This window comes from Acipenser ruthenus, chromosome 9 (genome assembly GCF_902713425.1).
Source record: "Acipenser ruthenus chromosome 9, fAciRut3.2 maternal haplotype, whole genome shotgun sequence".
NCBI lineage: Eukaryota > Metazoa > Chordata > Actinopteri > Acipenseriformes > Acipenseridae > Acipenser > Acipenser ruthenus.
In genome coordinates this window covers 53,503,623-53,520,741 of record NC_081197.1, presented here as the reverse complement: position 1 = coordinate 53,520,741, position 17,119 = coordinate 53,503,623, and the positions used below count along the sequence as shown (strand labels likewise).

Sequence of the window (17,119 nt, the reverse complement as noted above, 5' to 3'; positions counted from 1 at the left end):
TAGGACTAGTTAGGCTAGCAATGTCCATTATTATTATTATCATGTTCACTTATTCTTGTTTAAAAAAATCAGCATGTCCATCAGGTCCGGCAATACTGCAGCAGACGGTGCTCAGGCAGAGTTTGTTGTTTTTGTTTCAACTTCAGAGCCTGAGTAGCTATTGCACTGTGATAAAAATGTGACACAAAACGGCTGGCCGCACCGACTACATTATGTATAGCACCAAGTTTAAAGCCATCGTTGAAGGCGAGCTGCAGAGTGTGTGCAAAGCACAAATTCGAGTCCCATTCAACAAACTCCGAAGATGATGTTGCTGGCATTGTCGTGAACACAGGCAGTGATTTCCCCCCTAGTTAAACCCGAATGGTCTACAGCGGTGTTTAACACATTTGCGAGATTCTCTGCTGTATGCCTCTCTGGCGTGGCGCGAGTCTGTAGAACTACGTTTTTCATTTCCCAGTCCTCTATGAAATGACAAGTTATTATGACGTACGACTCGGTATTCAGTGCAGTCCACGCATCTGTAGTAATCACCACCTTCTCAGCCTTTGACAAGTTTCTGCGGACAGATGCTGCTGAATCGGCATGCATTTTTTTCGAGTCGAGTGGTAATTGTTTTAGTGCAGGGTTTTTCGTGCATGGTGTATTCAGGTTCCACAAATTTCATCAACTACCGAAATCCCTCACCTTCAACAAAACATGGGAAGCATGTCCTTTGCCACCATATTAGCAATAAGGGCTGATGTTTTTTCAGCACGTACGTTGTCACACTGACGAGGCCTCACCGCAAAGGATACAATGGCGGTTTGTTGCGGTCCTCTTTACTTTTCTGTCGTTGTTAGCGTCGCAGAAGGGTGTTTGGCTTTTAGGTGGGTAGATTTGTTGTAGTTTAATTGCACTGCACATATTTTACACTTAGTGTTTTCATTTACTTTGTCAAAGTATTTCCATGCTGAACTTTTCTGTGAGGAAGCCATCGTTAGCCGAGGTACGTTCTAGTTTAGCCAATCACAGACAAGAAATAACAAATCCCACCCTCCAGTCAATCTTCATTACCGCTACATAGAGAGCCAATCAGCAGTACAGGCTTTAAAATAAAATCAATATATACATTTTTTTTTTATCTTTCGAATGTTGGATTCACTTGTCGATAGGTGCCATCGTTATCGAATAGTCGAATGTTCGACTATTCGGTCTCACCCCTAGTAAATACTGCCATGTCTATTTTAAAAAGCATTTACATTTTCAGGGTTCTTCACAGGAATTTTCTATAGGTAGGTGACAGAGCATTGTAGCCAGGAACACTTAACGGGGAAAGAAATGGAAACACTCATGTTTTAAGTACCAGGTGTTACCTTAAAAATAATTTATTAGAACATTTCCTTTAACCTGATTGGTCAATATGAGGTCCTTAACCTCTGGTAATGGACATCAAATGTTATCTTTCAAATTTATGTTTAATCACTGTTCAATCCACTGGAAAATGCATAAATACATTATTCATGTATTTAACTTTTTTTCTGCTTGATGAAAGAAAATCTCTGTTTTAGTACATGCCTCTGAATGTCTGTCAATGGGCCAGTTTCCATGCAGGGCTGTTTACACGTGAAGTGGCAATGCGCGTGCACGTTTGGGAGAATTACTCGTGCGAATCAGGTTTGTTGCTGAAAAAACGGCCAAAGAGAGGGATAGGGTAAAATCTCATTTACTCGTGTAAATGATGAAAAATACAGGAAAACCACGCCCAGTTTCACATGGAAACCTGCATTTCACGTGAAAATGTTGGTGAGCTTGTTTGTCCATGTGTGACACAGATCTAAATATTGCAGGGGAACAGGTCAGTTGTTACTGTGCGTTCCAAGATGACAGAAAGTGGGCGGTTTTATGGTTAGCAGTGGTGTATTTCACCTTAATGATAATGCGGGCAGCTTTTTTTTTTATTGTTGTTTTTTGCTGTGTGTCTGTCCTGTCATGCTGTATATCTCAAGTGGGTGTACAGTTCTGTATAAAACCACTTCCAAATACACCATGAACTGCGGTGTACACTTGTTACAGTATTAAAGCAGCTGTTTGAGAATACCTTTGCTGTAAAAACTACGCTACAGTTAAACACAAAGAGCAAGTGAGCTGCTTAAATGTCTGTGACTGAATTAATTCCCGTGCTTTTTTTTTTATCCCAGCTATGTCTGAAGACAACGCGTGTCCGCCCTCCACGTTAATAAATATAGTTGGTGAACTGGATGTCATGAGCCAGCTCGATCGCCCAAAACAGTGCAACAAACATATATACCAACAAGTTGTTGATGCCCTCTAGAACTGACCAAATAAAATTGCAAATGAACGTATTGGGATTGTGTTTTATTTGTTGGCATCATTAATATTTAACACAACGGTAAATCCAACAGAACTTAAAAGAAAGGAGAGAATCTCTGACTGAATGAGCCTCCTCAAATCACTGGTGTCCAATTGAAACTGGCTTCTGAGGTAACCTTCTGTCTCGCAGGCAGCTACTGATTCATGAACACCATTTTTTTTTTTGACAAGAGTTTGTGCAGGATACAGCAGGCAGTGGCAGCAGGCAACTCCTGCTGCACTTCAGTCTGTTTCATCGGTATCCGCCACCTCCCTTTCAAGTGCCCACTACCCGTATTTGCCCATCCGTGGTGTTGAATGCGTCCTTAGCAGCTGTCAGCCATCCAGACGGGTAGGGTTTCATAAGCCAGGGAAGTAGTATACGCAGCATAACCTGGTCCCCTATATGCTGTATTGCCTGAATGTACCTGTTCATCAGTTTCATTTTATACCTCCGAGTTCATTTTTAATCAGTGAGTCGTAAGATAAGTTAGTTGAAACAGTATTCGCTATGAGCGCCATGACCACCCCACTAATGACATTTGAAAAACAATTTGGGCAAGAGCAGTAAAACATATTATTAAACCACCAAGCACTTGGTATTAAGAAATCGCAGCTTAAAAACAGCACAAGAACATTATGCATATCTCATTTACATATGAACCCCCACCTTTCTCCTTGATTTGCATGGCGTCGGGTGAAAAGCCGCGTTTTCTCGAGTAAAATAAATGGAGCGAATGGAAACCCGAAAACTAAAGGACTATTCACACTATAGCGTTTATTCCCATGAAAAATCTAACCTATACAATTTTAATATAACTTTTCACACTTGGGAGTAAATGCTATACACATTTTTTGGAACAGCGATTCCCACCATGTCCTAGTTTTGCAGTATTCACAGTCACAACTATTCTTCGGTTTGAATGACGAGTTGAAGAAATTAAAGAACTGTTGTCAGTCTGATTTACTTGCAGCAAAGTTATTTCCGCATATCACAGTAACAACACAGGATGGTGCTGTTTTCTGTAACAAAGCCAGAAAGGAAGCTTTGAATAAACTTTATGAACACATTGTGAACAAGTTACTGAACAAATAGCACAATCAGCTAATCAGCAAATATTTGTAATTACTAAAATTTATATATATATTTTTCTGATTTATATATGTTACAAATTGTTCAGAAACCATATTGGCTAGAGGTACAGCTCCATGTTGGTGAAGGATTTAGGATATTGGAAATAGAAGTGTTTTCTGCTAGGATAATGAAGCCTGAAGACTACCAAACCACAGATTAAATTATGAGCAAACCGCATTACTCATAACATATATAAAAAAAAAAAAAAAAGTTTGTATTGGCAACATATTATTTTTGTTTTAAAGTATCAGTTTTCTAATAACAATAAAACCCTCATAAGAGGGCTTTACCAGATGTTTTTTTTGTTTTGTTTTAACAATTTAATCGTGAAGAATTTTAGAACTGCATTTCCTCCGCGAGCAGTCCAATCATAAGTGAGCGGGTCTTCAGTAGGTTTAACCAATGGGAGAGTCAAAGATCTGCCCCTTGTTATGCAGGTGTCCAATCATGAATGAGCAGAGGCGAGACATACACTGTTGAAGGTATTCTCCGTTTCAGTTGAAGATCTTGGGAGTTTAACCAATGGGAAAGTCAAAGAACTGCCCTGGTTTTGAAGTTGTCCAATTATTAGTGAGCAGAGGCAGGACATAAATATGCTAGGGTAAGCAGTGTAAGAATAGCTGAATTTCTTAGGATATTGCTTATAGAGACGTTATTGACAATTATATTGAGAACTTCAAAGTAATATTTAAAATTGCTTTTTACAAATAAAATAAAAAAAATCATCAGACGACAGAGACATCCTAGTCGATTTGGTTACGAATCAATTTTCAGTAAGAACTTTCTCAGAAATATTGGAGATTATTAAAAAAGGGAGTTATACACCACAAATACCCAAACTGACACAGGAAGGGAAGGGATATACTCACCTTTTCCAAAATTCAAATTATGAAAGGTATTCGTGGCTTACCGGTAGCTGTCAATTAAAAAAATATATGTATTTTTTGTTCAGTACAGAAAAGGTGATATGGAACAGCACTGGCCACTGCAATCTAGGATGTCTGTCAAAGTCAGCACAAAAACATGAACGTTCCCAGAGTCACCTGCGAGCCACTATTCTTTAAATGCTAGAATTACTTTATTTCATTTCTGACTAGGAGAGCATGTTAAGCAGTCAATTCTCAGGTACCTCGAACAAGAACTGGCAGTGGCCCGAAAGAACGGTTCTTCTGTGAAAATGTGTTGCATCTACTAAAATAAAAATCATAATTGGGCTTATTTATTTATTTTTTTTTATTATTTTTTTTTTTTTTTAGATTCTGTTGATTTTTTTAGTATTACTATGTAGGACAGCCGCTACAAGATCGTTACCTTTATAAAAAATGTGCACGGATTAATCTAACGATTAATCAATTAATGGCCATAAATTAACCAATCAACATATTTAATCGAGTAACAGTCCTAATTTATATTAGATATATATTAATCAGATTGAGGTAAAGCTGTTATAAAATCAACAGATTTAAAAATAAATAAATAGAAAAAAATACTACTTAATTGTTTTGTTGTACCCAAATATTAAATTAAAAGTAAGAAATTCCCTTTTAATTGAATCGAATCAGATAGCTACAGCAGCATCAGCTTATTACAGTAATTAGAATATCAACAATAAGTACATCCATCCTTGTAAACCCACTATAAAATTGCAAAAATATATATATTTCACAGTTTATGTGGGCATTTTACAAGAATAAGAATTGCATACATTAAACTTAACCTATTTTATTTATTTATTTATTTATTTATTTATTTATTTTTTTAGCCACTGGCTCTTTTTGCATTTCTCGGGTTGTTCCATTAAAAAAAAAATCACTTTCTATATATTAAAATCTGTCTAACCCATCCCATCTACATACCAGCATTCTCTATAGTTCGGCATGATGTTTGTGTCCTGACCAATGCCCTATTGAATAGTGTGATATTCGCTACAATCCGGAACCTGTCTATTCTGGAATCCGGCATGATTTTTAAGTCTCTGATTCCTAAAATCAATGTAAATCTGTGTCATGTGATTCTTCTTTTAAAAACTAGTACAAAAACCAAAACAAAAGCAAGATGTTGCATATATACTCAGTTGTCTGGCCTTTGCCATTCTGAATTGTATAGTTGTTGAACAGCTAATAAAATGTCTAAACATCCACACAACAAACTATCTCTTGAAATAAAATTTGCACTTATTAAAAAAAGTTTCCCAAAACCATCACAAAAAGAGCAAAGTGAAAAATGAATAATCACAAGGCAAACCGTTTGAGACATTCTGAAAAGAAAAGATGTCTTTAAAAGTAACACAGAGAAAAGCTGAATGGCAGCAGAAAGCACCTGAATCCAGCATGCATATACAGCACAGTCACTTTGACTTCAGTGACAGTTAAACAAATGTGATGCATATCTGATTATTTCATTTCGGCCCGTTCCAACAATTGTACGTTTTTTCAGGGAACACAAAAAAGATACAATGTCAAAAATACATAGCTGAAAGGACTGTTTTAAAATAAGGAGGCATCTATTTAGATGTACTGTAGTTGGTACAGTACTATGTTTTCAACAGAAGTATTTTAATTCAGAACGATACGATTCTGAAAATATCACTTGCCAAAAGAGACGACTGTGGACACAGTAATACAGTACATACTTTTAAATCCAATAAGTATTGTAGCAGTATGTAAGATTCCTCGTTACCGACCCAACAGCAAAATTAAATTAAAATGTTACCCATCACAGATTAATCACAGATTTAAAAAAAAAAAAAAAAAATGCATCACATTATTTAAAACTGTTTAACGATTAACTTTTACATTACCATAGCTTATCTCGTTCGCTTTGTTTTTGCTGAATTTTCGTCATGTGAAATTGGAGGAGGAGCTGTGTAAAGACAGACTGATTTGGCATACGAGGATAAAAAAGTACATTGTAACATTGAGAGGGGCTTTGTATCAGAAAACTGGTGACGGAGTCGGAAATCGCGTGTGACGGGTAAGTGCACTAATTTGTTAAATATATATATAATGGGGATTGATTTTATTCTTAATACAAGGGCGGTAAAACACGACTGACGTGTATCTGGGTAAAGGATATCCAAGTGTTGACTGTATGAACATCTTTCTATGGGAATGGTTTAAACGGATAACAGGTAATTTTGTTTAGGCATTGTTGTGTTTTAAAGTTTGCTTAATGGGTATGTACAGTAATTATATATAATTGTATTTATTATGTTAATTGTTTTAAATAGTTTTGTCATTTTACCTTTTTTAGTTGGTGTTAGATTTTTTACAGTAACTCTGTAATCTAGCACACTTGCCTAATCATCTGGCACAAATTTCATGTTAATGTTTCAGTCTGTGAAGGGCAGGAGCGAGGGATTTAACCTGCTGGCAGTGCAATCAATTACTTGTGTTAAAGGCACAGTAGCATCTGCAAGACCGGCAGCCCTGAGTTTTTCAGCTGGGCGGCACCAGTTCTTGGGGGTGACCCGCCTGGCTGAAAAGGCCATAATGTAACAAAAGCACCCATGTTTTCAATCCTAATTGGGTTTGCAGGTATAATGCGATATATGTAACCTATTGGGAATGTTCCTGCAGTAAATTGGAGGATGTAGCAGGAAGGTGAAATTTATATTTTGTTTTCTCATTCAGGATTAATCAGAGTATTTTAAAGTGTTAATTGTTCTGCAGGGTAAGGAGAGTTTTTAGTATTTTAAGTGTAATTTTAATCTTCTTTTGGGGGGATGCATGTTTTATTGTGTGGTGAGGCGAATATGAAGAGTATGTGCATTTGAAGGGTAAGGTTCATGACCTACCTATAATGTCCCCACACATATGAAGTTCTCAAAATTTAAATGGACAATATGTTGTGTATTCTAACCATTATATTTAATTTTGTATTCCTTTCCAGTCCTCCATGTTACAGTGACATGGGGTTGGCTCACAGTTTCTCTAAAATCTTGAGAGAAATCATTTATTAATATAATTGTGCTGAATAGCAAAGACCCAGTACCTCTTATATAGACAAGAACATCTGCTGGCTCATCACCTGTTAGGTACCCATAAAATTACAATGTTAACTGTTAATCAGTGAAAACTTAAGAGGTGGTCTTAGTGTATGTACTATAGTGGTGCAATCGGCAACCTCATTTCTTAATTGATTATCACATAGGCATTTGTCAACAATACTCGATGCATCAACAGCTTTTTATTTTTCAATATCAAGAATAAACATTATAATTTTTATCAGAAGCTCTAATAACTAAAAACACTGCTGTGCATAAGTTAAACAGCAAAGCACAACATACATTCAAATGAGAACACTTTAGATAAAAAAAAAAATAGTACTTGCGTTCAGGTAACAACTGAATGTTCCTCACCTTGTGTCTTTAAGACATTATTAATAATACATTAATACTGTTGTGTGTGTGTTTTTCTTTTTTTTTAAAACAGCAGTAATTTCGATCTGAAATATGCTTGTTAATTAACATTACTGTTAACATCATGTCAAAAGCATTTACTGTCTACACAAAATCCAATAATTTGTCTTTCTTTTACCCCATAACTTGTCAATCTTTTTGTCAGATTCTTCTATTTGAGCTTTAATTCTTAAATCAGGAAAATGAAAATTAAAATTAACTGATGTGACTTGTCCAACACGAATCCAGAGGCCGAAAGGTTGTATATTAGCAACGCGCAGTCGTTGGCTACCTACCATACTAGCATTAATGTAAGACAGGACACACAACTGGAAATGGGAGACTTCAAACCTGCTTGCCCCCCACACCCACACACAGAGTAATTTAGAGCTTTCAAGATTGTGTACAATGTATTACAAAATAAATGCATCCCATCATTTCCAATGCCATAGGTGCTGGATAAGCAGTACATGATTAAAACCAACAAAAGAAAAGAATACATTTGTGCTAGCCTCATGCTATGTGATTAAATGTTCATGTAAACATTTTTCCCGCTGTGTCTGAGAGGCAAATTATTGAATGTGCTCGAGACTGACTGTCTTTTTAAGTGTGTAGTGTGATACAGCATCAGTCCTTGATTATTTTCAGTACAAAAAATCCATAGAGGAAAAACAATCCAGTTATACCTTTACTTTGGATTTATAGACTCAATTGATTTTTTTTTTAAATAATTGTTTTATTTAAAAAATCAAATGTTTCCTTAATTCCATTTTTTTTTTTTTTACCAATAGCAAGGTTTAATTTATTTATCCTGTCAGAGCAACCTTCTGGTGCAGCTCTGGTTGCTGATCAGAAAAGCACTCTGGTTTGTCCTTTGTGGCATTGGGTTGAGTAATGATGGTTACTATTACTTTTATAATTATAATTCTACTTTATGGGGCCTATTGTCCATTCTATTAGAAAGGAATATTCCGTAATACCTGAAAGCTTAAATGTTTCTATTTCTATACAACAACATCACAGTAACGTCCCGGAAAGGTGTGTGCATGCAAATAAAAAGACTAGTAGACAAAAAATATGAACATAGTGTCTCAAAAAGTAATGCATGAATAATCCATTTTTATTATGGGCGTCCGTTTTGAGAACCTACTAAGATACATTTTGTAGTGTCCTTAATCTTGAATATGAATGTTTTTGAGACCAGAAAAAAATACATTAATACATTTCTGTTGTATGTTTTGTATGTTCTTTTTGTTCCAAATATGTGGTACAGTGTTCCCTCGTAAGCAAAACACTGGTTGCATGCTCTCACCTGTGGCTGTTCGCTACATTATTATAAAGGAGGAGACCTGTACATAATACATGAGGCTATCTAGATTTATTTAAGTAATTTGTGGGGTGGGAGGTAGATTGACATTATAATAAACAACTGTACTGTTTTTCCCCTCTTTATAGAAACATAAGACACTTGAATTAATGTTAGAATGCCAGAAACACAGGGGGCTCCCGAGTGGCGCATCCAGTAAAAGCGCTCCGCTTGGAGTGCAGGATGCGCCCTATAGCCTGGTGATCGCAGGTTTGAATCCAGGCTATGTCACAGCCGACCGTGACTGGGGGTTCCTAGGGGGTGGCACACAATTAGCCGAATGCCGCCCGGGTAGGGAGGGCTAAGGTTGGCAGAGGAATCCATGGTTCACCGCGCACCAGCGACCCCTGTGGCCGATAGGTCACCTGTGGTTCTGCAGTGGAGCCGCCAGATCTGTGTTGTCCTCCAGCACTATAGGACTGGTGGCTTCACTGTGGATCCGTGCGAAAAATGACGGATTGGCAGGAGCACGTGTTAGAGGACGCGTGTTCCAGCTGCCGTTTCCCGAGTCTGCGGGGGGGTTGCGAGCGGTGAGCCGAGGTTACAGATAATAATAATTGGGCATACAAAATTGAGGAAAAAACCGGGGTAAAAAATTGGCGACGACTAAATTTAAAGCAAAAAAAAAAAAAAAAAAATAATTAATGTCAGAAACACAGCACTTTGAACAAAAGTAGTGCTCCAGTGTTATTTCTCTATAAATTTTTAGTTTAGCCTATACACTTACAAACTGCAGCACCAAGTAATGCAGTTGTATGAGTCTTTTTGGTTAGATAAGGACCCTGGGTAACGTTGCAATAAATGGACGTTTATATTTTGAAACGACTATGCACTTGTCATATCTCATAACATTACATCTCATGTTAGATCACCATAATTGTGGGTAAAGAATGATATTTTCCTTTTCAAAACTTGATTTGATGCTTCATTTAGTGGAGAGAGAAGAACTAATAAACAGGACACCAAGTGTATATTTTGTGCAGAAAAATGTAACCCTTTTCCCCAAAACAGTCCCCATCCCCATTTTATGGTTGTGGAGAATGATGACAATTTTGGACATTTTTGTTGCAAAAATGTTGTGTTTGTGTGTCTTTAACACACACAAACACAGGTTTAACAATCAGATCAAAAAGTAGTGTTGATATTATCTAGATGCTATATTATGGTCATGTTATCCAAACCTCTGTAACAGAAGATCAATGGCAAAGTATTTTAACAATAGGTTGCAAACTGTTTTTACTTCCAGAGAGAACAGGAAATGAGAATGGGTGATATGGGTCCCCGAGGAGCAATTAATATGGGAGGTAGGGTCATAATCACATACACAAGCAGCTGTGTATGCTTCTCTTATGTTCTGTGATTTTCTTTTTTTTTTGGGACTGTACATTATTCAATTTGTGTTTACTGTACAATTGTTGGTTATAGTACTATGGTGTATCACTTCTAGAACACTTTTAGTTGGACATTTAAAGTGAATGTCATCTTCATCTTGTAACGATCTATGAAATCTATGGATATTCATGATCATGATTTATAACAGATTTCTATCTACTTAGCAACTTGTGTGTTTTCTGTGTCATTAACCAATATTTGCAGTGCTTTCAGCAGGGTATTCTCCTTGGGAGTTTAACCAGTGGGAAAGTCAATCATTAGTGAGCAGAGGCAGGACAAATATGCGGTGAGCGGTAAGCGGTGTAAGAATAGCTGAATTTCGTGCAATATTTCTAATATCATAGAGACCGTTATAGAGAATTATATTGAGAACTTCAAAGTAATATTTAGAATTGCTTTATACACATTTAAAAATGAGACATTGTAGTCGATTTGGTTACAAATCAATTTTCAAGAACTTTCTCAGAAAAATTGGAGATTGTTTAAAAAAAGGGAGGTATACACCACAAATACCCAAACTGACACAGGAAGGGAAGGGATATACTCGCCACTTCCAACATTCAAATTACAGTGGCCTGAAAAAATGGTTGTTCTGTGAAAATGTGTTACATTTACTAAGATAAAAATAATAATAAACATGCTTTTAAAAAGACCAAATTCCCATTGGGCTTATTTTTTAGTTAATTTTAGATTCTATTTATTTTTTTAGTATTAAAGGACAGCTGCTATAAGATCGTTACCTTAGTTAAAATGTGCATGGATTAATCTACCGATTTTAATCAAGTAATGCCCATAAATTAACTGGTCAAGATTTGTAATCGAGTGACAGCTCAGCGACTTGTGTCTGATTCAGGTTTTTTTCAAGAGCTCGAACAATTTTGCAATTTGTTTACATTTTGTAGCGATGAGGTGCACTCGTGGAAATCAGAAAACAAAACAATTCAATTAGATGAAGGCGGTTCTAGAAAGATTTAATAAACCAATCAGTGTCCCTCAAGACACTCTCGCAATGACAAGTTGCCTTTAAAAAAAAAAAAAAAAAAACAGTACTGTGTCCATGGTGAACGAATTGCTATCATTGCCAAGAAGGTGTTCTTTTAAGCAAAGTTCCTGTTCCTTTAGCTGAAGCATTTACAATGGGAAAAGTCTGTTTCACCACAATGTTACCTAAGGCGAAGTGTTCTCTTTGAGACTAGTATATATATATATATATATATATATATATATATATATATATATATATATATATATATATATATATATATATATATATACTGTAACAAAGCCTTCAGCTAATGTTCATTTGCACCCTTCAAAGTAGCAGACCCAGACCCAGAAAGGTATATTGTCGGATAAAATGCCAGAATACCCTATAAAACAACGCAAAATATTTGTCTTCACTAGGCCATCATTTCAATTAAAATTACACTTTTTTCTCTATATTGATGTCAGTAAATGGGACCTGTCTTTCTGCAACAGGTTAAACCCTAGGCTGGCTTTTTCCACACCTCTGCAAGATAGTGAGATATAATGCACCGGCGACACAAGTGTTTGCATAATTTCTATACATTTAAATCTATAATGTTTATCATATCTACAGTAAATTAGTTATTTAGCAGACACAGCACAAAGGTACTGTAATTACTCGGACTCTGTGTTTAAGTTAGTAAATGACAATACGTAAATATGTAACTTATTTAAAAAGTGTGTGTCATAAAATGCATAACACTGAAATACGGATTATTTTTCACTATAGTCTCTGTCGGTTGCCAGCTGAAAGATTATTTTTATTTTTTTATAGTGCTAAATGGATAAATCAGAAGTATTGTTATTGTAAGCTTTTTGTAATTTTATTATGTTATCTGTTAATCCTAGAGCTGGCAGTCAAACTTACTGGGCTCCTAGTGTAGACAAAAGCAATGTAAATTAGCAATAATATCATTGCATTCATTTAAGTGCGTTTGTGTATTTGTGACTGAGGGTTTCAGAATCAAAGGAATATGCATATGCATGTATATAGTTTGGGTTTAAGGTTTTTTTAAATATTTGTGTGCATGTGCTAGACTTCCACAATGATTAAGAGTTTTCAGAAACTTGCGTGTCTCTCTAGAAATCTACCCAGAATGTTTTTCGAGCAACAGAATGAACGTAGCGAGAGAAATTTGTCCAACAGGGAAAGTACAATGGTAAAACTTGTCCCTCAGACAAAGCTTGGTCATCATCGATTGGGTACAAGTAGAGGTTTGACATACAGCTATGGCCAAAAGTTTTGTATCACCGAGAATTTTAGGATTGAGACATTAATTAAAATATATATATATATATATATATATATATATATATATATATATATATATATATATATATATATATTTATATATATATATAACACAATTTAGATTTTTTATTGAACATAATGTAGCCAAAGAAACTGCAAAATGATATTGCATGTGTCTACCGGAAGCCTTAATAGTAGTACAGTATTTCATGTTAGATTTCAGAATGTCTCTTTTTCATGAAGTATATGGGAAAACTACAAAGCGATATGTAATTCAATATGGTAACGTAACACTACAGCAGGTTTCATTTACCTTTATGAAGCAAAATGTGTTAATTCTATAGGATGATGCAAAACTTTTGGCCATAGCTATATATGTTAAAGAATGAGATGAATGACAGTAAGTGATTTTATTACTGCAGGAACATACGCAGTTTAAACTGTACCTGAGTGACATTCTGGTTTGAAACAGGTATCGAGGCAAGTGCCCACACTTGTACTGTCCCTTGGCAACATAATGTAGTACATAACCATCCTGTTTTGATGAAGTAGTATGTTCTAGTTTCTTTAAATGTTATGCATTTTCTGAATACTTTTTTTTTTTTAAATAGTATGAATGGAGAACTTCTGGAATGTCCTTCTTGGATGTATATGAGCATTTGTGAACTTTTCTGATTTTACACTTTTCAGGTTTAATGTAGGATCTGAGTGACATGTGTTTTCCTGAACCCTTTGTAATGTTTAATCTTCTTAATATTTCGGTATATTCATTTTCTGCACTTCAGTTGTATAAGTGCATTGTCTTGAGGACAGGTTGATGGTATCTTAATTTGATAGCTACGTTATATGATAACTGTTGCATTTTTTGATTTGCCCTAAAGTTTCTATAATTCGATACTCACATGCCAGGTTGAACTAAACAACCTTATTATTTTGTGAAACTAATTTTTAAACCAGGTCAAAAAGACAGCTTTTAAGTTTGGTTCACAAAATACTAATATTTGGGTTGAACAAAGTAGTATCAAAAAGTGTGTAATTGTGCTGGGGAAAATACTTGTATCAAGTACATTCCTTGTTGTAGTAGGAGGCCTAAACTACACAGAAAATGTTCCACAGAAAAAACATTTCACAGTTTACAGTGGCATTGTAGTTAATTTCTTCTATCCTGAGTACATAACTGAAAATATGGTAACTGTTAATGTGGTGTTGAGTAGGTTATTTTTGGGTTGTGCTTTTGATGCTGTGTTTTATTTGGGGCAAATGTACAGTCCCAAAGAATAAACACTTATTCATTGTGTTCGGAAGTAACAGGAGCTTCACACAGCCTGCTTTACGCTTTAGAATTTTGCACCATTTTAAACTGCTTTGGCCAATGACTGATACCTGTGAGTAAAAGAAAAATTGTTTTGCATAGATACGTATAGCCCAGTAGCTGCTGGTAACCAAGGCCCTCCTCAAATGATGGGTATGAATATGAACAACAGAGGAGCAATGTCTGGCACTGCTATGGGACCTGGTCCTGCCATGGGGCCAGAAGGAGCACCAATGATGCCAGATAACGGAACAATGGTAATGTATTGCTAGAATCATTTAATTTCTGTGATCTTTCATTTGCTGCCATTTGAGGCACATTTGCATTAAAGGTATGTTCACACTGGGATGTGCTCTTGCTTTATTTATTTTTGTATACTAATGTCTAGATGACAGTTGCTTGTGGCATTCTTAGTTCACCTGAAGTCATACATTTATTATTGTAGTTTTTAAATAAAAAATCATAGTTAGACATGCTTGTTTTACCTATCCATTTGTTCTTTGATTATCAAATATACAAGCGTGAAAGTACCTTAATGCAAAAAAACACAGTACTTCGTATAACAATCTGAGCTGGTCAGATCAAAGTAGAAAAAAACTAATTCTAAATAAAACATTTCTGGACATGATATTTGCAACTTTTCCCATATTAAGTATAAATTGACATGGTACTTAATTGCAAACCCCATTATTTGTCACTTTATGAAGCAAAGATTTTGTGAACTGTTGTTTTAGGCATGCATAGAGAGGGGGAGGGCATATTCACAAAACTTGCACTTTATGTACATTTTGATTAGTTAAACATGTTCTGCTTTTTATGAAAACTGTTTCAAGTTTCCACAGCATTCTAACTTTGTAGTAGGAAACTAATTCTGTTTAAGGCAATTGAAATATCTAAGTAAAATCATTCTTTAACGTCTCCTGAAGACTGCTTTTATGGCTGATACTGAACATAATGATATGTTAACCTCCTATGTAATCTAACCGGTTTATAAAGGGACTTTTTTTTTTTTTTTTAATAAGCATTGATAATTACCTATTAGTATTTTATAAGCAGACACAAATTAAATACCTATTATAATAATGGACTGTTCAACCAATAATACTTGTGAATTCCGACTCATTTAATACACATTTGATATAGAAGCTTTTATTTTTGATCATGCACACAAGTGCACTGCAAATAGCTGATGCAGAACTGTACATAGCAGTAATGTTTACCAGTCTCGGCACATGATTGTTTTAAATTCATGCACTACTACTGGTGATCTCGTTGTCGTAAATCTCTTTCAGTATTCTGCCTGTGTGGATTTTTTCTAAGGATAGATTTATTTTATATCATTACTTTTTAATTTTTTTTTAAGTTTGACCTCTTATTAGGGGCTGTCCAAAAAAAATCAACATTTTATGCACACAGAAAAATGTTTTACACTTTAGAGATCCCTGAGCCAATTAAGTTGCAGATTATGATCCTCTTGAGAGTCATAGAGAGAAAGGCCATCAAATATTGAACCAGTGCTCAAATTCTGCAATGCCTGTGTGTTTGTGTACAATAAAGGATACAGTAAGCATGTCAAAAGTGTCTATTTTCACTTTCCCTATGGTGAGTAATTACATTTTGAAAATACAGGGTTTTCAGTATGTACGCTTTTGAGGGGCTGGTCTTAAAAAAGAGCATGCTATGTATGCTTACTGTATTTGGTGATCATTTTGGACAATCCCTTAGGGCTGTGTCAAAGAGCAAGAAATCTGATGGTATCTCTGCTGAAGAAATAGTGAAAGTGCATTGATCAGAATTACTGGATGATCAGCAAACATTGATGAATGTGTTGTAGTGTTGTACATTGACTGGCCAAAACACAATCTATAGCTGCCAGTGCATTGTTCAAGTGGTAACAGGCGTCTTGTCCACTTTTTCTGGTTTGTGTGATTTTGGTAGCACCTCTTTTGCTGTCACAATACCTAACACACACCTGCTGGCTCAAACAGTCATTGCATCCAGAGTTCAGGTTTGCAGTGGTGTTTCCAGGAGCATTCAGAATACCACCTTGTTCAATGCAGCTGTCACAGTGTTAAGGGGTGAGCTGATTGCATGGGTACTCACTATCATGCCCCTTGTGAAGTCACTGAGATCCTTCTGCTTTCCCATCATTTTCTCAAAAGCATGCACACAACTTGCAAGCTACTTATATTGGTGACATAACGTGTGATCACATACCTTTGCAAACACTGAAGATGTTTACATTCTCCATTTGTTTGACCAGTCAATGTACATGTCATGTTTCAACACTTAATATTTAAACTATATAAAACATAAGTACTTGTACTGGTTCTACTGATTGACAAAGTAAAAAATATATGGATACATCTGCAGGTGTAGCTGTTGTTACAACTCCTGTTTGTAGCCAAGAAGATATTCAGCCCTGATCAAATTCAAAACTGTTTTCTGAAACTGGGTTAACATGTACATATTAGCTTTTGCCTAAAAGGGCACTTAACACTATAGTTGACAGGGTTTTATTTTTATAATTCTAATTGTGTCTGGATAAATTATTATTATTATTATTATTATTATTATTATTATTATTATTATTATTGCATTTTTTGAAGTTTGATGTTTTATAACTAATTTTATTGTCCTTACAGTATCTGCTCTTTCAATTAAAAGTAAAGGAACAGTAGAAAAGTTTACCATTACAGCAAGTGTGCCATAGGTATCATCCATTTTTACAATAACTAATAAAATTACTCCTTTTTTCCTCTTCAATTGATCCTGGTACTGCTGGACTGTCTGCTGACCTCCATGACCAACACTTGGAATATTTCCAATCCAATAATTTCATGGGTGTTGTGGCCTCAATCAACGGACTGTAAATTTGTACTTTA

The 17,119-nt window shown here is 35.5% G+C and overlaps 1 protein-coding gene across 4 annotated transcripts in view; it reads left to right on the top strand.

Annotated features, from left to right (window-relative positions):
• Positions 1-17,119, top strand: part of LOC117405698 (paraspeckle component 1-like) — a 64,885-nt gene that overhangs the window by 22,024 nt on the left and 25,742 nt on the right. Inside the window, exons 7-8 of one of the 4 annotated variants that reach the window (XM_034008981.3) lie at positions 10,499-10,556; positions 14,337-14,491. The exons of 1 other annotated variant lie outside the window; for it this stretch is intronic. In XM_034008981.3, coding sequence (XP_033864872.3) covers positions 10,499-10,556; positions 14,337-14,491 — 213 coding nt within the window. Of the gene's footprint in view, positions 1-2,180; positions 9,894-10,498; positions 10,557-14,336; positions 14,492-17,119 lie in introns of those variants that run through there. 2 more of the 4 variants (XM_034008985.3, XM_034923610.2) reach the window with 2 other exon arrangements.